The sequence below is a fragment of the Amyelois transitella genome, chromosome 13 (genome assembly GCF_032362555.1).
Source record: "Amyelois transitella isolate CPQ chromosome 13, ilAmyTran1.1, whole genome shotgun sequence".
Taxonomy (NCBI): Eukaryota; Metazoa; Arthropoda; class Insecta; order Lepidoptera; family Pyralidae; genus Amyelois; species Amyelois transitella.
The window spans coordinates 3,414,727-3,436,419 of NC_083516.1; the positions used below are offsets into that span (position 1 = coordinate 3,414,727).

Here is a 21,693-nt window from a genome sequence, read left to right on the forward strand (position 1 = left end):
AAAATTTTATTTTTATTATTATATTACAAAGTATTTCTTTGAACATAGCAAATTAGCAAATTAAACACTTGTATTCTTACACTACGTTACTACGCGAACAAGTCTTCCCTATCTGCGGCCAGCGTGGGCGCAGTGGCGTCCTCCATCGCCGCGAAGTTCATGAAATGCGCGGGGCGGTGCACTTCGTGGTAGAACTCGCGGGGATTGCCGAGCTGCACGCCGTACTTCATGTTAGGGTCGTGGCGCACACCTAAACAATAGACAAAAATAAATTGTTATTGTTGTTTTCTGGCGTTCTTTACTCCTAAAAAGAATGGTCGCTATAAGGTAAACGATCGAGCATAGTTTTTAGTCTAAAACAGAATTATGCAAAATGCCTTTATTTACTTCTATATCTTCTTCTAAATAAAAAGAGCATGTTGACGTATATGATCTAGGGGTACTATTAGATAATAATATGCTTTCCGGCAGGAAATGAATATCAGCAGCATTTTTCGGTTTCTAAGGACAGAGCTGAGGGTGCGTTTTCCAAATAAAAAAATTGTTTTAAAAACTTCCCTAAAGATTACTTCAAAGTAATGACTTACCCATGAAGTTATAATTCCAGCTTCCCTGAGACGGAACCATGAAGTAGCCCAAGAATCTATCCGACAGCAGCATCTGAACTCTTTCATAATGGCTGGGCAAGTATCCTTTAGGGTTGTTACCCCTGTCTGTGTTCCTTGATCCCCATTCATATCCACTAGGGGTCAGTTTGTATGCTGTGAGCGAACAGGAACCAGGCGTGAATGAGCATGTGATGATGATTGTCTTTTCACCATCCCAGCTTGAATTCTCGGACATAATTTTGGCGTGTGTTGTTATGTCCTGTAAAATAAAGAAACTATAAGCATGGTTTGGGTAAAGCTGGAAGGCGGATTAGGTTCAGTTTTGACAGCGGGATGCAAAATTTTGTGTTGATCAAGTTGTGCTCACTCATGTAAATTGCCTACGCGCCGTAAATGCTACCCGGCATACTGTACGAGTTGGGCCCCTTCATACCTCTACTACAAAGCCATGGTTTTTTTGTAGAAGGCGTTGTTTCGCTGCTTATTTTCTCGCAAAATAAGACCAGCGATAGTTACGATAAGTCATTAGGCTTGATATACATGCATGCACTGTATGCTACTTAACGATAACAAATGTTAAAACTCGCGACGTTTGTGCAGTTACCTACCTAATCGTTATTACATAGCAACTCATACCCCAAGGTTTTCTCTGGCTTGTTTAGTTAAACTCATTATTGAACTAACCTGGGGCGAGAGCTGTGGCAGCTCATTAGGCTGGGTATGCATCCACCCCAGCGGCTGCAGATGCTGTAATGCGGGATGTTTGGGCAGCTGCCGCGGGAGGTGCACTTGTTGGTGTGTGCCCCACTGCGGGGGAACCACCGCGCATTGTACTTCACGCACCATCGGGTTGTCAGGCGGCGATGTGCCGTAGAGGTAGCACGCGATCTAAATAAAAAAAATATGATTACGTCATATAAAATCAAAATAAAAAACAACACATAATGAAATCTACTTTATGATAAATATACATGATTGAACCTTTTTGTTAGATGACACACACACATAATTCCACACAAGCACCACGCGACCTATCACTTTATTGTGAAACCTCGTGTCAGTCCGCATAGCAGTTTAGACGACGTTAATCTTTACTAATTTATTGAATATTATAAAAATTATAAAATAATTGTCATGGGTATAATTTTGAAATTACATACATACATACATATGATCACGTCTATATCCCTTGCGGGGTAGACAGAGCCAACAGTCTTGAAAAGACTGAATGGCCACGTTCAGCTATTTGGCTTAATGATAGAACCGAGATTCAAATAGTGACAGGTTGCTAGCCCATCGCCTAAAAGAGGAATCCTAAGTTTATAAGCCTATCCCTTAGTCGCCTTTTACGACATCCATGGGAAAGAGATGGAGTGGTCCTATTCTTTTTTGTAATAGTGCCGGGAACCACACGGCACTTTTGAAATTTTAAGCTAAATATAGCCTTTTTCGTGTAACACTGACAAAGTGTAAATATATCAACCCCATTAAAAACAACGACAACTTTACCTGCGCTCTCAAATCGGAAATGGTGACGAATTTCTTGAGCAAGTTCTTCGGCAGGATGTAGGTGTAGCCGCTCTCCTTGATGTCGTCCGAACTCACGTAAATGTGGTTCGTGCGCAGGTGCAGATTCGTGGCGGAGATCGCTCGCACTCGCCATTCCGTCTTTGAACTAAAAAATACAAATATAAATGCAACTATATATTTTCTTCTGTTATTTACTTATCCAAAAAAGCTGTAAAATTTTTTTTTCATTATCAGTTTTTACTGAAAAAAAAAATATATTAAAGATCAAAAACTATTAAAATTATATGAATTTCCTCTCCGAATCGAGTGCCCACGATAACCAACCAACTTAAAATGGTTTTTGACAATTAGAAACACTTAAAAATCTTTACAAATAAGATTTCCTAACCCTCAAAATCATAGGTGCATCTCTGGCTCATCTCCAATGAAAGGGGAATAACTCCAGAAGAATAATGTACGTTGAAGAATGAGAAGAATAATAAAAAAGTAAAAATATGTCGCTGAGTAGTAAGCACGGCGGCGATTAAAAGATGTAAATTTTTAAATCATCAATAAAGGAGAACGTTAAAGGAATGTTGGTAGGAAATGGCCTAGATGAACATACCACGATTAAATAGTCCTGTCAAAAGATCAGGTAAAAAATACCCTAAATCGACGAGCTCATGTCACGCCATGAAGACATACATGAAAATGTATGGAGCGTAAGTAAAAACTCTTTATTATGTAGTCTCAGCCGGGAAATAAGCGTGTATTATGAATGAAATATATACCTGAAAGTCTGCGATTCATAGTTGCTAGTAGTGGAGGTGATGATTTCGTCTCCGTGCTTGTTCACGGTCCTCGTGGTGGTCGCTGTGAGTTGACTCTGTTCCTTGCTCTGCTTCTCAATCTCGGCAATCTGCTGTCTCTGAGCTGAAGGAGCGGATATCTCCATACCGAGGATGATATCACGGATTTCAGATTGCGTAAGAGAAGCAACGTTTACACTGCAAAGAAAAGGCATGAAAACAAAATGAATGATTTACGTATGTAATACTGAAAATTATTCGTTAAATCTATCTTACTGTCACAGAAATTAAGTGTATGATTTTTGGGGGTTTTATTTTGTTGGAATTCTTAAATTTGTCATGACTGTCTATATATTACCCCTATATTCTATCTATCAAATTCAATGTCATGCAATCATAGGTTTGAGCAGTATATTTTTGTTAGTGTTATCTTTAGATTTAGTTTAATTGACTATGAGAAATATAATTTGATCAGTGAGCGTGCTTTCAGCCGCGGGGCCGCGTGCGGACGCGATCGACGCCCGCGCGCAGCTCCGCGGCCCCGGGCCACACGGCTGTCCGGCTTCGGGACCCCTACGCTATTCATCACTTCAAATTATCTCTTCTATAGTCAGCTAAAACTTTGTTATAGATTTGGCCTATAAGACTATTTTTTTTTCTTTTTTTGTTCGAAAGCCTTTGGGTTTTCCTCTCCCTTTTCCACCTAGACCTTTCAGATATAACCATGAAATGTTTTCAAGTATGTTTTCCTGAAGTATGTTGCAAGTAAAGCAAACCTTTTGACTTAATCGACAAATATGACCAACTCAATACTATAAAGAATAGCTTACATTCCGAAGTTAAAATACGCTATATACTCACTTGTTCTTCTTGCCATAATCTGCCAAAATGAGATCCTTGAGCTGCACTTCCACCTTTATCCAGTCATCATCAGATAACGTCGGCCAAATATGATGCGGCTCGGTCAAAGTGGTCTTATCCGGCTTAAGTAGGACTTTTGTTCGTTCAGTGTTCACATGGAGCGCTCGCAGGATCAAAATAAGACGACTGAAGGCCTGGCAAAAAAATAAATGGCTTTTAAAAAACTAATTGCTATCAAGGCGGCAAGATAGCATATTTTTATTGATGCTCAATCAATTATGTAAGTTTCACTTTAAAGCTGCATCTCTGTATAAAAACTTTTCAGAATGTTTTGAATCGCAAATTTTCTTAAATAAATATATCAGATCTCTACAGAAACTTTGCACAAAATCACGTGCAAAAATTTATAAGATAATAACAATTAAATTCTCGTGTTTTGAGAGTAATTTGATCAGTGAGCGTGCTTTCAGCCGCGGGGCCGCGTGCGGACGCGATCGACGCCCGCGCGCAGCTCCGCGGCCCCGGGCCACACGGCTGTCCGGCTTCGGGACCCCTACGCTATTCATCATTTCAAATTACTCTTCACGTATATAAAACCTCATGGGAAGTCGCATTGAGCCTTAGTTGTATCTCAGTATTGCCATTAACTAAAACAATCTCAAATTGAAGAGAAAAAACAAAATAGAAGCAATTATTTTCTGAAAAAAGATCATATATGGGATAACAATACTAACGTAGTCTACCCCATAAGGGATAAAGACGTGAATTAATGTATGTATACTTACAGTGTAGGATGAAATAGTCTTTAACCAGTCGTCGTACAAGTTGAACAGCACCATCTGTGGTTCGGTAGCCTTGAGAATGAGGTCCCCGAACTTCTCCACTTTGAGGCACGCCTGGAACGGCAGCTGTAGCTCCGAGCCTTTGATCACGATGTTCGGGAAATCTAGCAAGTGCACCTATAGGAGAAAAATATATATTTATTTATTTGTACAATGCTACAAATTATTCAGAACAAAAAATAGATATATATATATACATAAAATCACACAAAAAGTACATCTTTCCGAGTGCTACGATCCCAGCATACTTTGTTTTCATTTTCGCTTTATCCACATTCTTATGTCTTGTTCATAAAAAATTGTAAAACGTACTATATCGGGAGCTAAAAAGCTATACTACTACCAGAAACCTCGTCAAATCACCTAGGTTAGGTAGTGGAATTTTAAAGAAACACAGCTTACTATGTAACATATGATAATAATGATGAAACAATAACAGCTGTTTAACAGTAATTCTCACCTCGAGTGGATCCAACATTCCTTTTCTGGTGACGATGATTTGTTTGGGCTGCTCCTCCACCGGCAATGAGCGAATCAACGCGGCGACTTCTTCGGCTGTCTTCCATTTAGCGAGCTGTATATGAACAAATATTTATGTATTAAGCAATTTATGTATAAAAATAAACTCAATAAAACAACGACCTTATTGCAAGTACATTAAACTTAAAATCCAAAAACCAAATATTTCCAGCTATCTCGCTCCTAGTAGAAAATAACAATAGCAGTTCAGTTCGCGGGTTTCGCGCTCTGATATCCCGAACCACTCAGATATTTTATCGTTATCCTAAAATTAAACTTCTGCGCAGATACATCTGTGTAACTTATGCATAAATTCATATCACGCCTATATCCCTTGTGGGCTAACTAATAAAAGTGGTAATACTGTACCTGTCCAAGACGCTTCTGTCCCGCCCACACGCTGGTGTGAATGATCTTGAGGAAGAGTTGTCCGGTGCGCGGGTTGAAAATAAAGATTGCGCCGTTGATCGGCTTCGTCGTCAAGTTGCCTTCGAATGTCTTGTGGATGGTCACGCGATACACGTTTGTATCGTCCACGAACCTGTTACAGCATTCAATTATTGTAACCTTATTTAGTTTTATTTATTTTTTTATTTCAGTCTTATTATAATTACGTCTTTTTACTATTACTATTTGAAGTTTTCATACTTCGTTCATTCAAATACTATCAAAGTGCGGAGAAAACTGCCTTAATAACACAAAAAAAAAATGGTTTATTTCGGTAAGTAACACATTTACACATAGATGGTAGTTGGAGTCCACTTTTAGGTATGGAAATACCTGTGCCAGTGAACTCCGCTCTAGGAGTAGACCAATATATTATGTTTGTATATAGCCATACTGCCACGGGCGGAGGTCTTTATTTGAAAAGTTGGTTTTTCCCTTGTCTGTCTGAAGTTGAAAAGTTACGAAAAACTATGAGTATACTCACTTAGGGTTTTTGAAACTTTCTATTTTATTCTCAAAAACAAATTGCAACATCGTAATTATACTTACCAAATGATTTGGTTGGAGAACAGTTCTCCATAATTCTGACTGGACAGATAAGGCTCCGTGGGCTCAGACGAGTATAGTTGGAGAGCTTTGCGTATTCTCTCTCGCAGTACATACAAGGCAGGGTTAGCCTTCATGATTTTGGCCATAGCTTGTTGGATGAGCGGCTTGCAGCCGGGGAACCAATTGCCGTATGCACTGTACAAAAAAGTTAAATTTAGTATAAACAAAGGAATAATAGCCTTTTGTCAAAAATATGCTTGACATTAACATGTCTCGGACATTGATGGTTTATAATTTTAGTTGACTTCTATGGCATAGGAAGAGGCAAAGTAATTACATGTTGACCAAACCTGAGATGATCATTTATATTAGGGACAAAACAAATATTCTCCACAGCTCTCTAAGAAACCTTGCGTCTAGTTAAGCCACATAAAATATCATATCTCACCTGTGCAAATTATAAGCCAAGTCAATCGCTATGAGCAGTCCAGTGGGTGAGGGGTATATGGACATGTTATCCGTAGTGTAATCCAGGAACTTCGCGCGGGCGTATCTCTCCACGTCGTGGGAATCGTAGTCGCCCCAACGAAGCTGGATGTCTAGCCAGTATTTCTGTGTTGTCGTGTTGTCCATTGTGTCCCTGTGATAAGTATTGAAAAAAAAAGATAATAATTTCACAGTACAGTCAAAGCATATCAAACTTGATGTGCCCCACATGAAACTCTATGACGTGGTGATAAATTTGCGAATTTCCAGTGAATTTGTGTAGATTGGTATGTTGTTGATTGTACTATTTCATTTGTGCGAAATAGAATGTTTATTTAGAGTAATGATTTTGTTGTAATCTCAACTAGTCGCTCGCTACGATTTCACATTCAGTTCTGAATTAGGTTTTCACACAATTTCACCCTCGTCATAAGAAAAGCAGTTAACTGAATAATTAACACAGAAAACAGACATGCCCCGAATGGATTAAAACCCAGTTTAATTCTACAGTCATCGAAAGCTGTTTAAAACAAAATCAATTTATTTTAATTGCGGAAAAACTCATTTTAGGTTTTCACCGTCATTCCAACTATTTAAATAACTCACTTGGTATCAGCCAGGAGCGACGGCCGAGACACGTTCCACTTGTAAGCCGAGAACAGCAAGATGTCGGCACAAGACGAGTTCATCTTGTAGGATTTACGCGGGTGAATAGTCTCCTTTTGTACTGTTTCAATCTCTAATGCGTCCAGCTCTTGATCGAATACCTGACAGAAAAAGATGACATTTGTCACTCGAAATATAATTGATCAGTTTTGCCTAAATGTGGTCGTAAATCTCTTAACAATTGGACTTACCAGCTTCAATATGCAAATCAGTCACAATAATAATATTTTATTGTATATATGTATATATCATGCGCACTCCGGGCTCTTTGCTAAGGAGGCGTAACCGGGACTAACGTCAGAGATAAATCATGGAAGATTGACACTTCTTTTTAATAATAATAAAACAAAAATTCCAATTTTAATAAAGGTGTAGTTACTTACTTGACACAAGTCCATGACGATAGATTCGTGCACCTTCTGCCACAAGTGAGCCCTGAAGATTTGAATCAGGGAGATTTTTAGAGTAGGGATCTTCCCGTGCATGAATATTCCAGTCAGGTCCAATTGTACCTAAAAAGGATCAAAGATTATCACTGCACAAAATAAATCGAAACAATCATATTTTCCAAATCATATTCCTAAATTCATCAGATTCATTCATTCAGAATGCAGTTCAGTAGCCTTCAATTTGGTTTTCTTCACGCCCCAGTGGCAAATTAGAACAAGAGGTTTTGTAAGAAACTGGATAGGCAAATATGTAGTATACATCTATGCAGATATGTTTATCAATTCCCCAAATACCCAAAGCAAAAGCTAATATATTTGTTGAATGCCACATACCTGGAAACCGACGTACACATTAGCCCTGTTGATAGTGGGCGACCACCACAGTGTGAACCGTCGGTTCGGAATCTGATTCAAACCAGACCGCTGGGCATTGGTTAACTTCTTGTACTTCATCGACTCTTCGAAGCCTGATGCCTTTTCCCTGGACAAAAAATAATGTCACATTTAAGAGATAAAAAAAATGTCTTTTTCAACTTCTAGAATATTCCACGGGACCGAGGATCAAAGCTTTTAATTAAAAGGCAATCATTTTAATTAGATACTTTCAACGAAAACATTATGACATTTGGTACTTACCAGAAGAGACCCTCCCAAGTGGGGAAATACGTGCCCTTGAAGAGCGTGTGTTCCAGGATTCCCTCCACGCCTCCCAAAGCTTGGATCATGTCCGTGCGGTAGTTGTTAAGGTTCCACAGCTTGCCATCGTGGCGCTGATGCGTCCACCAGAACGGATTTTGTTTGAGAACCTATAAAAAATACGACGTTATGCTTCTCAAACTGTTATAAATGGATGAAAAACCTTTACGGAATGTTTTTTGCATATCAGTGTTTTATATTATTTAGAATGCGATGACAAACATTATTTCTGAAATATAGTTAAAGCAATTTAAATAATTATGATTCAATTTGCAAATAATCAAACACTAGGCGGCCCATAGATGTCTGTCTGATCGCCGGCCCTGTATTTAAAAAAAGATAACATAGTTGCGGATATATATTTGTAAATGCCTACCTAATGAATCAAAAAGACTGGTTACCTGATATTGTTTGAACTCTGTACGTATACGCCACCCCTTATCATAAGCGAGGGTGTGTCTGTCCTTCTGGAAAAGTGTGTTGATTCTCGGTATGCCTCTGTCCCAGGAGTCTTCCAAATCTTCCAGCGTTAGACGCCTAAAACAAACGAATTTTATTTGCACGTAGCTAATACGAACGATAATTCAGTTCTTTCCGCCTCTTTTGTGATGGCGCATAAATATAGTTTACAGTCATAGACGCGAAAGATTTCTTGCGTGTTAATCAAAAATACTGTATATATATAAATACATTTTAGTTTGTAAAGAAGATATAAGATGTTAGAAAGATACACAATTGTAAAAACTTAGTTAAATCTTGTCTGAAATGACAAGCTATGTGATAACGCTTCTAATTTATCACTACAATTTAACAAGAAAAATATAACTTCGGCAAAAGTTGAGTGTACGATTTAAGAGTGGCATTTGATCAGTGAGCGTGCTTTCAGCCGCGGGGCCGCGTGCGGACGCGATCGACGCCCGCGCGCAGCTCCGCGGCCCCGGGCCACACGGCTGTCCGGCTTCGGGACCCCTACGCTATTCATCACTTCAAATACCAATCTTATTTACAAGTGTATTTAATAGACGAGGATTAAATGACACACTTTTAATTCAGCTTACATATATTTTTAATTATCCACGTTTCAGCAAGCAAAACGTACTTCAGGGTAGAATATACAATTCCACAATGTTAGTGTTCAACTGTTTACCATAACACAAAACTTAAGGGTCAGTGCGAGTTTTACTCGATCAAACGCGTCGAGCAAGTAAACGATTGAACTAATGCAATTCCATAAAAATTCGCGTACCCTTAAATTTTGTGTTAGAAGGATCGGTATAACTTTTTTAACGATGTCCACTTTTCAAAAGCCGTTTTATTGCGATATATCAATACTTCAAATAATTAATAAATAAAGAAATAGGATCAACTGACCTGTTCTGTGCATTAGCTTCTTGTCTCTTCAGCGCATACTCAGCCCACACTCGCTGCGAGTCCACGAACTCGGCCTCCCAAGGCTGAATGTAGCGGTACAAGTTGGGGATCAGCTGGTCTTCATCGTGAGACATACCGGAGCGGAAGTGAGTGATGCCCACGTCTGTTTGCTTCGACCAGCGGAGATCAGACTGTGAAAAGAATTTGATTATTAGTATGAAGAGATTACAGTGTAACAAGGCCGCATATTGATTTTCTTTTTTCATGGGGAAATTAATAGTAAACTTAAATGTTTATATATTAAACTTTTATTGTACAAACAATGTTGATACAATGGGCGTACTTAATGCTAAATGCATTTTCTAACAGCATGCGTAACTAATGCGTGCATCAGACTACCCAATAAAAGTAACTGAGATATCTTACTCTTGCATGAAGCCTTATAATAGCAGCTTCAAACCAGATAAAAACAACATTGTGCAGTCTAAAGTGCAGATTTAAGATTGGAAAACCCATTAGGAATCAAATTATAATAAATCCTACCTGTGGTATCAAAACATGACCCATAGACAACATGCCGAGCCCACCCAGCTCTTTGGGCGTGTAGAACACCACGGGCGGGAAACGGGAAGGCATTTTAGAGTTCAGACCGATCTTGATACGGGTCTGAATTTTGTTTTCACACTTCACCAGCAGGTCTAGGAGTTCTTGGGTATTGACCACTGCTTCGCGGAAGTACGTCATTAGACCTATGAGAAATAACATGATTTTACATTAACATTTTGTGTACATCCTTTGCGGACTACTGCGAAATTAAGAGGAAGAATAGAATCGTCCAATTCTAACATGCCATCATCATAAACATGGGCATCTGAAAACATTACTGCACGAAAGATAAAATATCACTTTACTAATTCTTACTCCAACTCCATGCTAATATTATAAATGCAAAAGTTTCGAAGCTGCTTGCTGTGTAAAAATACAAACCAACTACAATTCACATTTGAGTAAGGTTGCGGGCAACCGTTCGTAAACATATAGGTATTACTCACCAATGAGCGCTGTATTCCACTTATTGACGATCTTAGTGAAAGTGGTCGAACCAGACGCCATAAGAATCTGTCGCACTCTGTTGTGGAATCGCGCGAGAGATTCGTCGTCCACTCGGAGGTAACATTGAGCAGTTCTTTCTTTGGTCACTTCGTTCTGAAGGTTCCAGACGCCGTCGCGATGTGATAGCTCCTCGTTTTGGCTCCGGCACTGTTGAAAATTAAAGATATTTTAAAGTTGATAGTGATGCATTCTTCCCCTATTGTTGCTATGTTGTTGAAAGTGACACAGATTTATTAATTTTGTTTGAAACGCAGACATTCTATCCTATGGAGGTCCCTTATATGATCTAAGAGAGAATCTAACGGTATAATTCCCTTCACGCAGGCGGCGCCGCGAGCGTCCTCACAAATATTCTGGCGTCTTCCGCTTGTAACTTTTACGTATGTGTGTAGCCTAGAGAAAACAATAATTGACATTGGGCTGTAAAATAGGTATAAATATTTTGTTGGCAATAAAAGTTGATGTATTAAAGAATAATTGTGCACAAGAAGCCAAAGGAATAACTTACTTTGGGTAAAATCCTGCATTCAAAGCCGGCCATGTTGAATAGTAGATTTGGATTGTCCTTGGAATATACAGACACGAAACTGTTTTCCCATTGTATGGTGGTCACCGAACGAGGCAGACGATTCTTGATGTCCCAGAAGACTGCGCGTCCACTGTACAAAAACATTATATGTTCAATTGTTACATGCTATCATCGATATAAATAGTGAGATTACTATAAAATGGGATAATATGGTCACAGATTTTATCTAACTTTTATTATTCTAGCTGTGACGAAACCCCCGTAAAGTGAAAAACATAATCTGTTGAAACACATAACGATTTATACCGTCAAACCTTCTCAAAATAAGTTTTGAAAAGGTAAGGAAAATAAACTTTGGTCGCCTACTAATCGGCTAAGTGTACGTTTTTGAAATCTCCATAAGTTCCAAAATCACCTTCAATGTGTATAGTAACTGTGATATTAGAATAGATGCAGATTTAATCATTATGTGTATGTATAACTCACAGGTTGACGTCGTGTTTCATGAGCCTCATGCGGGCGTCTCTGGGCCAGCACTTCTTGTTGTTGTAGCCCACTATGTTCTCGTTGTTCGGGTCCGGATGTTCAGTCAGGTAACGTTGGATAAGGTCCCTGGCTTCCTCAGCGGTGAACCTGATTAGAAATATATATTAATAAGTACTTATGTGTATATAAACATCCAAGACTCAAGACAATCAGAAAAGAGTTATGACACATCATGCCCTGATAGGGATTCGAACCCGGGATCTTCGGTGTCACAGCTGTATTACTGCTGCGCCACAGAGGCCGTCATAAAGGATAATGATAAGATTATTTATTGCATTAAGAACAAATTAGTAAAAAGTAGCGCAGGCAGCTGTCGCAGACAGCTGTCGTAAGAACTTTGAGAAATTATTTCAAAAAAGTTGAAATAACTCTTTTATCAATGCAAGTCCAGAAAAGTAATAAAAGGGCTCCACGATAAGTATATACAGGAATGTTGATACATAAACTGACCTGAAGAATATATGAATCCTGTCCACATAACGACAGTACAGCCTTATAGGATGAGCGGTCTCTGTCTGGCGGTCCTGATAGGAGAGAAAGTCGTTTGGCAACTGCGGTGGACCCGCCATCTCGCTGGCACGCTGTAGACCAAGCACTAGCAAATCTAGCACTAGACCGTAGTATTGCACGATGAAGGAAGCAAATTGTAGACCGCGGATTATTCCGTAGGAATTCGTGTGGTTCATGTCCTGTGGAAGGAAATAATGGATGAAACAGATACATTTGTGTAACTAAAAAATATAAATACCTGTGGCAATAGAATTGTTTTAATGGACAAGATAAATACTGTATAGGTATACAGAACCTATTACACAGTAAGTATGAGTGGTTACGTTCGTTAAACTGATGAAATGCGTAAAATTATAGGACAAAACTACACTACCCCCAAAAATATCAAAATCAACCCTGGTTACACCTAATCTCTCTGGAGAGAAGCCAGGGTGCACCTTCGGACCATTATCCGGTATTGGGTAAGCTAGATATATACCTATCTTATTTTACGATATCCACGAGAAAGCGATGGGAGTTGCCAGAACCACGCAGCCCTAATCCTGGTACAGAGATATCACTTCAGTACTGACCTTGTAATTAATAACGACGTTGTTCTTAGCAGTCATGTAATCGGCTATGTTGTGATCGACGATCAGCCTCAGCAGTCGGTTGAGCAGCGTCAAGTCAATCTTCTCGTACAGCTTCTCGAAACGCGACTCCAACAGCACGTTACATTCGCCGTCTCCGACCTCCCACACGTCTTGTAGGTTGTTGATACCTGCCGTTGAAAATCAATATGAATGACCTTACGAAATCTATTTGAAACATTTAAATTGGAACAAGTGGTGACAGACATAGATAGTAGTTGCCGCCATATAGATTTTCCAGATTGTAAGTAAATTCTAAATACATGGACTTTTAATGGATAATGTTCCTCATAAGCTTTTTTCGTAATAAAAGTTAATCAATCATTAAAGATCTTCAATTTAGCTAATACAGATGTTAAACATGAGTTCGTTTTTCTAGCGTTAGTCCCGAAGTCCTCACTTACATACAAAGCGAGTAGATTTGCAGGGTTACCTAACTAACACATTCAGTAGCCTGATGCCTGATGGTTCCCTTCACTGTAAGAACATTGGTAAGCTCAAAATAATGTACAAAACTCAGAGTTGGATTGGTACATGACAAGACTATGACATGACTGGTAGACCTTTTGACATGTGTGGATTAAAAAGAGATAGAGCGCTCTACAGTTAAATTCAGAACGTATTTGTAATCACTGGTTTTTACACTATGCTTAAACTTTACAAAAACGACATTTATAAAAAAAAAATAAAGAAATTGTGCAAAAGAATACTACTTTTCTTCTGAATGTAGAATATCTTCAGTCGACGAGATGCGCAATCAACCAAAGTGAGGTTTGTAACAAGGGGATGGTATGGACATACAGATCTCCTTTGCCACAACGCACACTATGGGCAATCACATAAGCTTCTGTTTATTCTTCTTGTTGCCCTATTTAAAAAAATCTGCACTTGAAATATAATTAATTTACGATACGCTTTGGGAACCAAAACGTATTTTTGTCCTCTTTTCACCATAAATACTGGATCTTCTCCAGCGGCTCCACATCACCTGGTAAACACACTCACCTAAATATAAACTTAGGTATTGATCGAGGTACGCTTCAATTATTTTCTCTAGCGGTTCCACGTCATATAATATCATATCATATATAATATATATAATATCTTATATCTTATATATATCAGTGTAAACTCACCCTGACACCATTTGTAGACGAGTAGCGGCGACGGCTCGGTATCGGCAGGTTTGACCCACGGCGGCAGTAGCCGACGTTTGTCCGCTTCGTACCACAAGTATTGGTCGAGGTACGCGTCTGTTATCTTCTCTAGCGGCTCCACGTCGTACACAGGGACAAGGTGAGAATAAAGATCCATAAATTCTATGCCGACCTGTGGAAATACAAAAGACCTTTTTATGTGTGTTTACCTTTTTATGTGTTCCTAATCATACTCTTATTACACACATTAAATGTAATAACATTTTGAAATGCACCTTATATTTAACTAAGCTCTTGTAGAAAAAGAAAAGATATGAGCATAATCATTATAAAAGAAAATATCAGGTGTATTTTACGGACCGAATATTTACAATGACATAACCACAAATGCGTATACACAGAAAAAGGATAAAAACTTAAATAAACATAACAAACCTCTCTAAAAGTCCTCTGTGTGAGCAAATGACGCTTGATTCTTGAAAGCGCCTCGTGAGGATTATCGTATGCCTGTTCAATCAAACCCAGTTCTTCTCGCTGACTCTGATTCAGTCTAGACTTGACGCTGTATGCTTCTTTCAGCCTTTCTAGAGCTAAAATCAGTAGCTTCGTGTCGTGTTTGTATGATAGAGGCGGGAAGGGTATTGGAGCGAATCGCCGTGATTCCAACCAATGGACGGTGGTAGTGTAAATAGCTACGGCTTCCTCAGGAGATATGTATGGACCATCCTGTGAAAGATTACTCAAATTAGATGCCTATTCAAACTTACAAGGTTTTGTAAGTAGTAAAGAAATGGTGCGCTGTTAGAGCAAACGCGAGAACAGCGCACTCCTCTCATGATTCGGCGACGATAACCGGAAGGTTGGTAGCCATTAAATAAAGAAAAACCTTTCTTTTGAAATTCACCTTCAGATAGTTATGCTGCCGTTCCTGTTCCGCTTTCAAGTATAGTCTGGTGAGTCGTCCCAAGTTCTTCTTGCACACGGTCTTATCGACAGTGGCGCCGCGGCGGATTCTCTCGCGGTTGTAGTGAGCGGTGTTCGTCCACCAGTCAGCCTTCATCTTCACGTATCGGAGGATCATGTTCTCGATTGGAGTGGGCAAACCAGGCACCTAAATTTGAAAAAAAAAAACTGTATTCTATAAAAGAAAAGGTAACTGGCATATGTATCAAAATATCAAACCAGAAATTACAAAGTCTTAAAAGATTAATTATAAACCATGGTTCGAGACACGTCAATGCAATACATTTTGAGTGTCTCAATTGCAGCTCAAAGTCCAAGTGAGATGCGATCATTTTGTTGTTTTAAGCAAAACACAATGTTTTTATAACTTACCTTCCATGGTATATTAGCTTTCCAGCACCGCCAAGCTTCTGACAGATGCTGCAGTATAGTCCTAGCCTTGTTCTGCTTGATACCTTCTGGCATCATGTCCACGATGTCGTGCATTACAGACGCACGCAGCTCTAAGTCGAAGTGAGATTCGACGCGCTGCTTCGTCACCGTTTTAGCCACGCCTGTGAAAAAATTTGAATTATTTAAAAAAAAAATTAAAAAAAAAAGTTAAGAAATTTATTTTGAATATTTGGCTCCAGGCAATAAATATCATTTAGCAACATAGAAAAATAACAAATTGCGATAAAACATAAGTTGTCTTCCACTATTCACTATCGAGAGGGCTGCTGAAGCCTAAAAGATGTTTATACAGGTATTTTAGGATATATAAAACTAACCTTTGGAATGTCGTCCTTCAAACTGCCTGGACAGTAAATTGCCGAGCCATCGCTCCAGCAGCGGCGTGATGCCGCGCATGAAGAACAGCCACACGCGCCAGCCCGGCGCCCAGAAACCGCACCCGGGGCCCTTCGATACCGGACCCTGGGGAACAAACCAACATTCATAATACATTTCAATACCATATGACTCCACATCTCTGACGAAAAATTAGATAACAGATTGCAATTATACGCTGTACAATCACAGTTAAATATTTCTCCACATTAAATTTTTTTAATTTATTCTTATACAACATCCTGAGAGTCTAAATTCCTTTAATTTTTCGGAAAATCGCGGTTCTCTATTTTCATTACATGCTTGGGGCTACCAATGAAAGTGCGAGGGTTGATATTTGAACATTTTCATATGAAAATGAATATAAAATTTAGAATAAAATCTAAACGACTTACGGTATTAAATCTATAATAGATGAGGTGCTTCAAGTCCTTGCACATCCTGATCTGCCTCATCAGTTTGTACTTGTACCGGTACATGCCGGTGAGCTGGCCGACGTGAGCGAAGATGTACTGCAAGCCGTCGGCCAGCTGGAACGAGTCCACGTTGTTCAGGCGATACTGCACGTGAGAGTCCACGATCAGCTTCGTCAGGCGGAGGATCTCGCGACACAAGTGGAATGCTGGGAAAGCATTTAAAGTGTGAAAAGATTGTCATTGATGAAAACAATATAGACAATGATCAAAAGAAGTTATATAAAATCTGAGCCTTAATTTGTATAAAATTCAACCAATTCTAAATAAAATATATACGCTTTATTCTCTGTAAAATTACATTAAACAGGATATAACTTTAAGAATTTACCATTTCCAAATCGAGATTTCTTTCTTTCTTTGGTAGTGAGTGTTTTCACAGGCTTCAAGTTGAAATTGTAGTCCAGATGTAGGTAATTCAAGTTCTTCCTATGGATGAGCAGGTTCAGCATGTTGTAACCTTGGCGACAGACTTGTAAACCTGCTTCTACCCAGTCCAGGGTGGTAGTTTGGAAGAATTTTGTTGACTTGAAAGAGCGGAAAAGGTACCTAGTAAAAAACAGAAAAACAAAATTATTTTTTTATGATCTAGTTCAGTATCTAGAAATTAGGAAAAACACAAGCAACAAGTATATTTTGCTTTTTTTCACAACAAAAAATATGTGAAAAGATGTGAAATCTATCTGTAAACCTTGTTAAAAAGGCACATAGCCTAATCAAATAACTTTACATCAAGAGCTAAATTCATACAACATTACTGTTAAAAAGATATAATTATAAAACTTACCTCTTCTTCTGAGGCTTAGGAGGTCTATGCTTAAGTGCATTCAGCACATAATACTTCAGCAGTTTCTGGTACGAAACCCTGACTTTAACTGGCTGCCCTGGAGGACAGTGTTCCTTGTACCAGGTCTTCACCAGGGGCACGTCGATAGCGCGGCGAGTACGACCTTAGAATAACATATAAAATTATGCCTTTTGCACTATGTTATGATTTAATTATTTATTTGGAAAAGGTATCTACAAACAAGATCAAGCTGTAGTAGTAGAATGTTAGTGTTTCATCCTTTGCCTTAAAATAAACCTTTAAAACTAATGCAATGTGTTAGCCCAATCAAAAGCTATACAATGATGAACAAAAATCAAATATTATAAATATATTAAATCTATTGGAAGCCCAAACTCTCTAAAACAATTTACCTGATCTAGTGTTAAATGGCCTAGGTGCCCAAAGCAAAGATATTCCATTTGCTGTGTTATCTGTGTACAGAGCCGTCTCTTGCAGGAATGGGGATATTTCCTCCGGAAGAACAAACTCTTCCTCGTCCGGAACAGGGTCTAAGGACTTCACGGAGTGTCTGTGAGATATCGGGTTAATAAGAGGGTCGAAATAAAAAGCTGGAAGATCAGGATCCTCAGTTTTGATGTACACCACATTTGGGGTATGGTACCTGTAAGTAGAGTAATTGTGCATGTAAAGTGAAGTAAAGAAATTGTTCATGATGTGATATAATGTTTAAATGATGCAGGGGTATTAAATAATATTTATTTTGTTTTGTCTAAACTAACAAAGTCAGCTGTTGTTTATGAACAAATTAAGAAACATAATATATGTATATAAAAAAAATACAACTTACCAGGACAACTGCACAAAATGTGGAAGGTTGTTGTACAAATAAGGAAAAGCAATCCTGTACTCTGTTCTGATTGGCTGACGAATGATAATCTTATTGATGTCATTGAATTCATTCCAATCTTCATCACCTGCTGAATTATCCTTTACTAACGGCTCAAACTTAGGTCCACCAGGGATTGCCATATTTAGAGCTTTGGCAGTGAAAAAACTTTTTGAATCAAAGAGGTAAAAATAATTATCATCCACCAAATCTGTAAGCAGTTGATTGGCAAGCCGATACAGAGTTGCCATCTGTGGTAGTGTCAGATTCCATCGTCTATATGTTGAACCATTTACATGTTTAGTATTTAGCAGTGGTTTATGATCATAGAACCAAGAAGCAACTGCACCATCCTCTTCAGAGTCCAATTCTATTTGAATAGGCTCTAGAGGCTCGACATCTAAGATATTGTCAGCGTAGTCTAATGGGGGCTCCTCATCATCAAATGGAGGAAATCGCATACGCTTAAAGTGCCTACGGTCTCGTTTCTCTCTCCTCATCATAATCCACATGGTTCCCCATTGAGCTATATACACTGGTTCAATTACCCAGGGAATCTCATTGACAAATGTGATAGCTCCAGTGATGTGATACAGTACTTTGACATCCCTAATCTGCTCCCATGGCATTGGCATATTTTCAAGCAACTTCATGACTGCATGGGGCATGTATTTCAAGGCTCCAAGGTAAACACGTTTGTCATGACGGTACTTGCGACTCGTCATGTCACCATGGTCTCTTATGATCTTCCTGATGTGCTCTGGAGGCATGTCTTCTTTCTGAGCATCCACAAAGCCAAACTTTCGCTTTTCTGAGAAGCGTTTCGACTGTATTTGCAGCCATTTTTGAGCTGTTGAAAAAATTGTTGATAATAGGATTATAATACCAGTTGATAAAAGATACCAAACAAAAAATTACTTTGTTCTTAGTACCTTAAAGGAACAAAATTTGTTTTTGTGTGCAATGTTCAGCATCTTCCATGTTGATATGCATGGAAGAGAATATCAGATTGCAATTACTATATCCCTTGGAAATGCTTTCAGTTTTGGCTAAAAAACTGACAGCTTGGTTTAGGTAGGGATACAACTATCTATACAAAACAACAACAGACAAACCACTCCATTGCTTTTAGTGAATATTGTTTGTGCAACAATTGCATTATAAACTTATAATTAAAGCAAAATAATATTTTCCTCAAAAAAAAAAGATACCTATTTAATATTTCATTACATATTATGTAAATGGAGACTGGCATCTGGCACTTACATAGGTGCCGTTGATATAGGTTTTACATAGAAGAGACAGCATTAAATTCATAGTCTGGGCATGCACTGACCAATGGTAACAGATTACCGGACCAAAGCATACAACCCTGTTGGCATTGATGGACTGCAGCCATCAACAGCCCAGTAGTTTGCTGCATCAACAGCAGTTTGCTACGATGCAAATTTGCAGTTTCCTTTGTTGACAGTTTGCAGTTAGCTGAACTACAGCAAAGTGCTGTTCATATGAATGGTGCATAAGTCAGTTGTCACATACTCACTATCTTATGCCAAACCAGCCAAGAGGTACAAATACAATTGGAAATATGCAAATTTTAAACTATAAACGAACAAGGTTATGGTCATTATATTGAAGTAAAATATGCTCACATGAATGAAAACAAATAAAAAAAATTGTCTTTATCAATGTGATCATTACCTTTTTCTTTGATCTTTTCTTCAGAAATATGATGTGGTTTTGGTGGCTGCGCGGGCGGCACCGGAGGCGCAGCTGCAGCGGCGGCGGCATGAGCTTGCAATGCTGCCTGTTGAGCCGCAGCTAGCTGCTGCTGCGCCATCATAGTGGCCCAGGGGTTGGGCCCCAGCAAGTACGGCGGCAGCGACATGGCTGCGCGCCTTCTACAACCACGAGCCAGAAATAACAAATCTTATCTTGGAAGCATCAGCAACGCAAAAACAAGCGTGGTAAATAAGCCGGCACGGATGTGCACACAAAATACTCACGTTTCTTATATTTCACAAATAAATCTGTTTTAGGAATCAGTCCTATCAAATAACATGCCGATTTACGGCATTATATCTTCAAACACGTAAAATTTATTTCCAGTTTCACATGTAAAGTAAAATGAAATGACAGCGATGAGACCGCCATTTGCAAAGCAAAATAATTTTTTTTTCTCAGCTGAGCACAAAAAATTAAACAGCCACACTTCCGTTAAGCCGTCACGCGCTCACTTCTGTCCTCTTTTCAATGTTAGCATATACTGACATTGACGTTGACGTTTGGTTTGGTTGACAATGTTGAGTTGACATTTGATTTGATTCAATTCAAAGCAATTCAAAGAATTAAAGCAAACAAAAGTCGAGTTCGCCCTTTTAATAAAATTTATTAAAAGACCAACTGTAAATCTACAAGTAAGATCATCAAAATGGGAGACCACGATGAATTTGAAGATAGCCAGTTCCCGGACAACGACGAATTTATTCCATATGTAACTGCCGGTAACTTGCAACAGAAAAATGGCGCGAAAGTAGCTCTTTGGGGGAAAGTTACTAAGGTATCTGCAAGCGAAGGTTTCTATATAAAGACAGTCGACGATCAAGAAGTTTTAGTAAGGGTGAAGAGGCCGCTTGATGAGCCCTTGGAGGGTTGGTATGAAGTTTATGGAGTATCTCAAGGCAAGAGTGTTCTTTGTGATGAGTATGTCCCATTTTCTCAAGAAATGTGCAAGAATATAGACACAGAAGGTCACAAAGGGTTGGCAAGGCTACTAGCTGCTCTAGATGATCCTTGGAATTTGGGTGAAGATAACTACATGGCTGGTGTAGAACCTATGGAGTAATTTGTTTTGGATATGTTGTAATATAAGAACTTGCTAAAGGTATCTTGCAGAATATTTTAAAGTGAAGTTTTACTCTGAACAATATTCTACAAGTGCTTCCATTGCTAAAATAGTTTGTTTTGTTACTGTTGTTACTGTATATGTATTAACCCATGGTGCATCCCAAGCCCTGACTTGGATCTAATGTTTATGAAGATTATTCCTTAGTCTGAAATTGGCACATGTCACAGGTTAATATAGTTATTGTTTTTAATAAAATACTTATTTCAAATAAATGTTTATTTATTATTGAATAAAAATAAGCTTAAATGATTAATGACGTCCATTCGCTAAGAAATGTATTATTGTTTATTGAAAATGGATTCAGAAAGTCTGGCTTACATTATAATTACATATTATACTATCTACTACAAATAAGGAGGGATTAAATTAATCTTACTTATTTAGTCACAATATGAATCACAAAACTAGAGAGGTTAAAATGTAATTTGTTTTCAATTTCAGTGCCGTGTGGTTCCCGGCACCAATTCAAAAAAGAATAGGACCACTCCATCTCTTTCCCATGGATGTCGTAAAAGGCGACTAAGGGATAGGCTTACAAACTTGAGATTC

General features: G+C 38.6%; 2 protein-coding genes across 2 annotated transcripts; one reads left to right on the plus strand and one right to left on the minus strand.

Annotated features, from left to right (window-relative positions):
* Positions 1 to 59: 59 nt before the first annotated feature.
* On the minus strand, positions 60 to 20,408 carry LOC106138301 (pre-mRNA-processing-splicing factor 8). The gene is made up of 35 exons (XM_060947147.1): positions 20,243 to 20,408; positions 19,938 to 20,137; positions 18,198 to 19,086; positions 17,761 to 18,011; positions 17,348 to 17,510; positions 16,892 to 17,109; positions 16,483 to 16,709; positions 16,030 to 16,174; positions 15,632 to 15,813; positions 15,201 to 15,407; positions 14,732 to 15,022; positions 14,276 to 14,468; positions 13,083 to 13,270; positions 12,451 to 12,689; positions 11,941 to 12,087; positions 11,434 to 11,584; positions 10,865 to 11,072; positions 10,356 to 10,561; positions 9,813 to 10,003; positions 8,843 to 8,978; positions 8,382 to 8,551; positions 8,079 to 8,226; positions 7,680 to 7,808; positions 7,237 to 7,397; positions 6,593 to 6,784; positions 6,145 to 6,339; positions 5,518 to 5,689; positions 5,090 to 5,203; positions 4,573 to 4,746; positions 3,788 to 3,981; positions 2,909 to 3,124; positions 2,118 to 2,283; positions 1,293 to 1,496; positions 588 to 867; positions 60 to 250 (listed from the first exon to the last, which is right to left on the minus strand). Exons 2-35 carry the CDS (start codon positions 20,122 to 20,124, stop codon positions 90 to 92), a joined length of 7,095 nt encoding a protein of 2,364 aa, XP_060803130.1. The 5' UTR covers positions 20,125 to 20,137; positions 20,243 to 20,408; the 3' UTR covers positions 60 to 89.
* Positions 20,409 to 20,555: 147 nt separating this feature from the next.
* Positions 20,556 to 21,356, plus strand: LOC106138280 (uncharacterized). The gene has a single exon (XM_013339392.2). The coding sequence runs from the start codon at positions 20,668 to 20,670 to the stop codon at positions 21,079 to 21,081; it is 414 nt and encodes a 137-aa protein (XP_013194846.1). The 5' UTR covers positions 20,556 to 20,667; the 3' UTR covers positions 21,082 to 21,356.
* Positions 21,357 to 21,693: the final 337 nt, after the last annotated feature.

What these genes read in the sequence shown, in the direction of transcription:
- LOC106138301 (XM_060947147.1), bottom strand. Translation starts at nt 20,124, where the DNA reads ATGTCGCTGCCGCCGTACTTGCTGGGGCCCAACCCCTGGGCCACTATG. An exon ending in CGTCTACAAATGGTGTCAGG is followed by an intron (nt 13,271 to 14,275) that starts GTGAGTTTACAC and finishes TTTCAACGGCAG; the next exon opens with GTATCAACAACCTACAAGAC. An exon ending in GATTATGGCAAGAAGAACAA is followed by an intron (nt 3,125 to 3,787) that starts GTGAGTATATAG and finishes TTTTCTTTGCAG; the next exon opens with TGTAAACGTTGCTTCTCTTA.
- LOC106138280 (XM_013339392.2), top strand. Translation starts at nt 20,668, where the DNA reads ATGGGAGACCACGATGAATTTGAAGATAGCCAGTTCCCGGACAACGAC.